Source organism: Cibotium barometz, chromosome 8 (genome assembly GCF_041138505.1).
Source record: "Cibotium barometz isolate CiBa-2024 chromosome 8, ASM4113850v1, whole genome shotgun sequence".
Classification (NCBI taxonomy): Eukaryota; Viridiplantae; Streptophyta; class Polypodiopsida; order Cyatheales; family Cibotiaceae; genus Cibotium; species Cibotium barometz.
The window spans coordinates 38,436,673-38,443,208 of record NC_141053.1 but is presented as its reverse complement, the minus strand read 5'-3'; the positions used below and the strand labels follow the sequence as shown (position 1 = coordinate 38,443,208).

At 45.7% G+C, this 6,536-nt stretch overlaps 1 protein-coding gene across 2 annotated transcripts; it reads right to left on the bottom strand.

Annotated features, from left to right (window-relative positions):
• Positions 1-315: 315 nt before the first annotated feature.
• LOC147636228 (protein PLASTID MOVEMENT IMPAIRED 1-RELATED 1-like) lies at positions 316-6,334 on the bottom strand. 2 transcript variants are annotated; one of them, XM_086801659.1, is made up of 4 exons: positions 6,236-6,334; positions 5,930-6,119; positions 2,440-5,812; positions 316-1,605 (listed from the first exon to the last, which is right to left on the bottom strand). In XM_086801659.1, the coding sequence occupies exons 3-4, from the start codon at positions 5,535-5,537 to the stop codon at positions 510-512; spliced, it is 4,194 nt and encodes a 1,397-aa protein (XP_086657785.1). In that variant the 5' UTR covers positions 5,538-5,812; positions 5,930-6,119; positions 6,236-6,334; the 3' UTR covers positions 316-509. The 2 variants fall into 2 exon arrangements, with proteins under 2 accessions (XP_086657785.1, XP_086657786.1); XM_086801660.1 differs by having other exon boundaries at positions 2,440-6,305.
• Between the last annotated feature and the right edge of the window lie 202 nt (positions 6,335-6,536).

Genomic DNA, 6,536 nt, shown 5'->3' with positions numbered 1-6,536 from the left:
TGCCATCAAATGGTCGGTGATTGCAGGTCACTTGATGTGGCACCAGATAATGATGTAGCCGGATATCATAAAGATACCATCAATTGGTCAGTGATTGCAGGTCACTTGATGTGGCGCCCCGATAATAAATGATTGAGTAAATGCTCCTCAATGAAAAAACCTGCCTTCACCATGGCACTCAGCATTGTCACCTCCAGCAGTAGCAGAACACAATTTAGATTTGTTTTTCACGATTACTTAAAATAAACACACTTAATCCACAAGACAATGTAGTCATCTGTGGATTACTTCTCAAACGCACTTCCAAAAAGATACTTGGGGAAATTCACTAGCTTTTTATGTACAAGCAGGTAAGCCAGTAGGCTTCCACATTCATTCAATGTTACAACTTCACTCTTGAGAATGTTAAATCTGAAGCATACATTGGAATCTCCAATCTTGCAATACGGATGAATTCTTACTCTGAAATACAAACAATCTAATTCTTAACCTCATCTCTTTCCTGCCACTTACTTTGTTCGTAGAGTCTGATTTTCATAAATAACATCAGGATTCCTAATATGAGGATTTAGCTTCAGCATCTCTTTCCATTTGCTCCCGCTGCCATGCACCCGGGCAGATATGCTCCAGAGAGATTCACCCTTGTTTACCTTAACTTTTCCAGAGGAGGTCGGTGCTGTGGTAGACTTGGACGTGAGCAATGGATGATGACTTTTAGTGTTCTTCGACATCCCATTGGCGATAAGCCACCGGGAACCCGTTTGTTGCTGCTTCTGGTTTCCCCAGCCTGTCCTCTTTTCCTCCTGAGATGCTTTCAGACCAGCCATGTGTACACCAGTGATCTTGAATTGAGGTTCCTGTGGGCTGCTCTCGGCTTCTTCATCCTCACTATTTCCCTTCATAGAGACATTCCTTCCCACCTTCAGTTTGGGAGGTTTGACCATGCGTTCTGCCTGAACAAATGCCATCATAGGTGCACCGACCACCTCATTATTCTTCAAGGGATCACGGAGCTGCACCAGCATAGCTATTGTAAGTGTATTTCCCATACAACCCCATCGTCCTCCTATATTCCTTGAGTTCTGCCTTTTCTTTCTCTTCTCATCATCACCACCCCCATGAAGGACAATGTCTTGGTGGACTGCATGATGAGCAGCCATTATTGCCATTGTGTCCTTCCTAGTTTCAGCTTCATCATATAACCCCGCATCCAGAAGCATCCATTCATCTAAGCTAATAGCCATGTCCATCAGCCCATTCCCACCACCACCATCACCAGAACTTTCAGCTGAAGCTTTTGCTCCTTTCAACAAATGCACGCCTGTAACACCTTTGAGGGTTGCATTGCCAGCTGACATATCCTTTCCACCAGGTTGACCTTCTAGTGAAAAAGCATTCAAAGCATAAGGAGCCTCATCTTCTACTAAATCTGATTGAATTTTCAAACCGTCCATTGCTAAAGCTTCAATCTGTTGCATTGCCATAGGAGCCAGGTCCTCCAGGGAGACAAAATCATCAACGATATTTTGAGAAGAATGCTGTGGCTTCCGATCATTCCAACTAAGTTCTTTCTTACTGCCCAAAGGCCCTTCTAATGCTCGATGCCTGCCATCCCAGAAAATTATAGCATTTGTAAACTAAGAAAAAAAAAAGATTAGAAAAAGATTTACCTTTATATAATTTGGCTTTCTTAACTTTATGGATTTGAAGGGTTTCGGTATCACCAATCTTACAACAGAAAGGCAGAGACTTACAGATGGCACACATGGGTTGCAGCTATGGGTCAAGCAGGATAAGACATGCTTAAATCACATATTTTACGCAAGGCCATCTTAACAGCAGCCAAATATAGGGGACACAAGTTATGCTGAAACTATCATGACTTCCACTGATCAGTAGACTTCAGGTGAAGAGATAGTCCATATGGGTCATCTGCATGTGGACATGACTATGGCCTATGCCAGGAATATGAGCCCTATTAATAGAGGGGGGAAATGGTCACATAGAGCGTAATACGATTGAATGTCACACCCAAGGCAGTTCAAATGACAAAAAGTCCTGCAAGTATCCGAAGAAGGTGCTCGAAACATAACTTCAGATAAGTATAGTTGGCCAAGAGATGGATCCCTAAGGATGCGGGGTCTCTTTACGGATAGAAAAGGCTTTGCATGACCATACAAAATAATTCTCACTTGAAAAAAGAGGCACTGCACTCTCTTCCCATTTGTAATTTAACCTTGGGTAGTAGAAAATTCAGCTACAGAGAAGCCCACCATCAGATCTCACTGTCTACATACAACCTTATAAAGCTCCACGCTTTACATCCAACCTTGGGTGAGGTTAGATGAGGAAAGGACTTAAAAACGACGAGGGGATACAGAGCGGCAAGCATCATCAAAAAGATACAATTGCAAGCCATGGCAAACAATTTGTCCATACCCATAATTTGCAGCTGTCATTCCCTCCATAGCAACCTGCTCCACCGGGCGGCCTGTGATATCTTCCAAAGGCATAGCTGTCATAGCTTGAAGGGCCATGTTCTCTAATCCCATGGAAGCCATATTGCGAAGAATATCTACAGTTCCTGAACCCATTTCCGCAGGTACCACCAGTGGCTTGGATACCTGCATCACTAATTTTCCACTGCTTTTATTTGCTTGAAAATGCGAGGGATTCATAGACCTCAAAGAGCCTCCATCTTTCAAAGGGACAGCAACACCTAAACCTTTCCCCAGTGGTGGGGGCTCCTGCTGTCTGAATGTGGGCTTCGGAGGTGAGCTTGCAAATGCCTTTTCATTTAAGCCCCATTCCTGCATCAGAGCTTCTGTTTCTGCATCTTCTAGCATCTTTGCTCGCGTCTTGCTCCGCATGCTTTGTGTAGCCCGCTGAAGTTCAGATTTTGCTGCTTCCATGATAGAAGTGAGGTCCTCGTCATCCTCATTGTCCCAGTTAGCAGGCTCCTCCAGTGTGTGAAAGGAACTAACTTCTTTAGAAGATGAATCATGAATAAGACTAGTTGCAACTCCGATATCTGCATCACCGGAAGCTTCATCCAACAAAAACTCTGGCACTTCTAAATCCAATCCAAAGCCTCCTTGCATAAGAGCATCTTGCTCAAACTGCTTCAACAACCGGGCACGTGGTGAATCTGGTTCACTGTCAGAATTCCTACTCAAAGGGTTTAGTCCCAAATCCAACATGTCGAGAAACTCTCCAGCGACAAGGTCAACCTCACTGTCTATATTCTCATTGGCTCCACTCTCTTCTTCAACTTCCTTTATCATGTCATAGACATCAGCATTCAACTCCGTGCCTGGAGTCTTCGTTTCTTCCTCATGGACCTCAAATTCAGATAAGCATGGTTCTTCCTCATGGACCTCATCTATGACTTTCTTGTCAGCTGCATCCTCTTCATCGCTGAGATTATCACCTCCCATTGGCTCTAGTTCCACCTTTTTTTCCAAAGTCGCCTCCTCTGGCTGTTCCTTTGCACTGGTTCCTTGCAGAAGTGAATCTAGAGTTTGCATGACCATCTGGTATGTAACAGTGTCTTTCTTCTTGCCTTCATCCACACCTTCATCCACGGTATCAATTTTCTCAGTATCATCCTCATGGACCTCATATTCAGGCACATCAGATTCTACTACTTCAGCTGCACTTGTAGAATGTAGTTCATCATCAAGCACTTCTTTCAATAATTGCCCATCATAATCCTCCTGAACCTCAAGAACACTCTCCTCCTGAAATTCCTCAACCACTTCTTCGACCACTTGTGGAGTAAGATTGTCTAGATCCTCCTTTTCATCACCATCAATTTCTTTCTCCACTATTTCATCATTTGGAGGATTTCCTGCTGATTCATTCATCTCCATCCCCTGCTCAACCACCACAAATTCTTCCTCATCTTCAGAGGTGCCTTCTTCTTCCTCACTTATTGGATCGGCATTTCTAGAGGTGCTTTGAAGATCTACCTTTTCCACAGATTGTAATGGGGTTGGAGGTGCCAAACCTTGATCAATCTGAGAGAAAGTTTTCAACTTTGGTTCAAAATTGGGATATGCATTTAACACATCTTGGGAAGGCACCGATGATCGCTCCAATTGTGAACGAAAGGCTGGGAACCCTTGCACCTCCATTGTCTCTCCACCTCTTACTTCAGGAGCTCCTGCTATTGGAGGAGGCTCATCCAAGTTGAGGTGATCCATGGCAAGAATATCATCATAGTCATTGCCTGGCTCTGAAACACTTGGAGAGTGGTTGAGATGTGCTCTTGCAGTGACAGTTCGAGGAGTCCCATGGGCAGAGTTTGGAAGACTGTATGAGGTGTGATAAGCTGATCGATGTGGGGGAGAGTCTCGGAACCTTGAGCTAGCATTACCAGAGCTGGCTGAATCCTTGTCAAGAATATCATAGTTGAAAGTGATCACAAGCTTCCCTCCCTTAGCCTTCCCTGTCAGATCTAATGTGGTGTCCCAGCTGCTTCCTTTCTCAAGTTGACCTTTCCTGTCATCCATAGAATCAGCAAGCAGCCGGCTGAGATCCAATTGGTGTTTCCCAAAATCTAGTTCATCAATATCTGGGGCAATCACAGACACAATGAAGGCCTTGGCCATAAATTTCATGGTATTTGAAGGCCCTTTGTTGCCGTAAAGAGTGCACTTCATGAATAATGTCTCCTGGAACTCTGCAATACCTTGGAAAACTCGGCTGGGCATGGTTTGCACAGCACCTTCCTTGGTTTCCTCCTTTCTCACATGCACACACAATCGAAGGCCATTCATTGCTGGGGGGAGCCCCTCAATTGCATGGACATAAGCAGAAAAGACACAATGAAGTCGCTGCCGACCAATGTGAGACAGTGCCCGGAAAGGCTTCCAGCTCCAAACACTTTTCTTCTTGTCTGATGACGAGGAGTCAAGCTTGTGGCTGACCTCAGGGGGCTCCTCAGCCCACTCAGGCTCTTCAGGAGTAGACTTGTCCAGATTTTTGGTCTGCCAAGGCTGGAGGGAAAGGCGGCGATCCATACGGCCGCGGATGTCAGACTTCTCCTCACTCCGGGCAGGAGAATTCTGGGAGGGGATGGCTGAGGATGAAAAACGGGGGCGGGAATTGGCTACACCAGGCTTTTGCTGCTCAAGAGATGGAGGGGCTTGGGGTGTGGACACCGAATGACGGGACAGCAGGTTAGAGAAAGATGGAGGAGGATCACGGGCAGCCAGGCCGGGGAGAGGGGTGGGCTCCTTATGCGAGGAGACATCTTTGCTGGGCTCATAGGAGGAGAAGCGTCTGCCTGGTAGGGTTTCTCTACGGAAGAGGAAGGAATGCTTCCTGGGGGAGGGAGCTGCTTGAGGTTGTGGTTGTGGTTGAAGGTGTGGAGGGTAATTCTGCTGAGAAGGGAAGCCTCTTTTTTGTGCTTGGTAGAGAGCTTGGCTCAATGCCTCCAGCTCTTGAAGCAGCTGACCGCCTCCTGCACCACCACCACCTTGTGGATCACCGTTCCATTTGGATGGTGGAGAACTTGAAGGTGAAGTTATCATCTTTCCTGCTTACTCTTCCTTTCTTTTGAATTTCTCCTTTCACTCTCCTTGCTTTCTGTTTTTTTTCAGCTTTCTCCCCTACTCTCAACCTTCTTGCTTTCTACCTTCTCCTACTTTTGATCTTTCTCGCGCCTTGCTTTTGAGCGGTTGTGCACACTATATGCAGAGAAGGAGGCACCCTGGCTCTGGCAACAAAAGCTCTTAAGAAACTCCCCTGCTGGCAGTGCGGAAAGCTCCACCCGGCAAGACGCTCTGGACCGGTTCTTCAAGAACGTCTGCTTCAAACCATGCATGGATGGCCATGAAAAGCAGTCAAGATGCTTTACACGCACAATAAAGGTGTTTCTTTGATCCTCTTAGAGTTTGAAGTTTGCTCAAAGATCAAAGCTCACCTGCTAAATGCGCATTCTTCTTCTTCTTCTTCTTTTTCTGGAATGGAGAGTCACCATCTGTGAGGCAGCGCAACATGCACTGCGAGAGAATACACGATCAAAGAGGAAACACAATGCTCTCTGGCTTGTTCAAGAGCCTGTTCTTGAAGCTTTTCGTCTTCTCTCTCGAATCGAATGCAGGCTTCAGAAGCTTTCACAGACAAGAAAGAAAGAAAGAAAGACAGAAGTCAGGCTCCATAAGGTTTCACAGACAAGAAAGAAAGAAAGACAAGTAAGAAAACACAGGTAGAGGTTGAGGAAGAGGACCACTAGAAGAAGACGAGGAAGCGAAGAGTAAAAGCTTAGGAAGCTTTGTGACACCATATCTGACAGCTACACGCAGAGCTAAGAGAAGGCCAACCAAAATTAAAACAGGAAAAGTACTGTATAATATACACTGTAGAGGCTTTGAGGACCGCTAAGTTTGGGGAGGACCAGGATAGATTAAATTTAGCGGTCGGGCTAAACTTAGAGGCCTTTTCACGCTACGTGAATTTTTGTCCCTCTGTTTGCTCGCGTGGCATTATCACGCCCACAAGACCCTTACCTTAGTGACACCTCAGCCTGC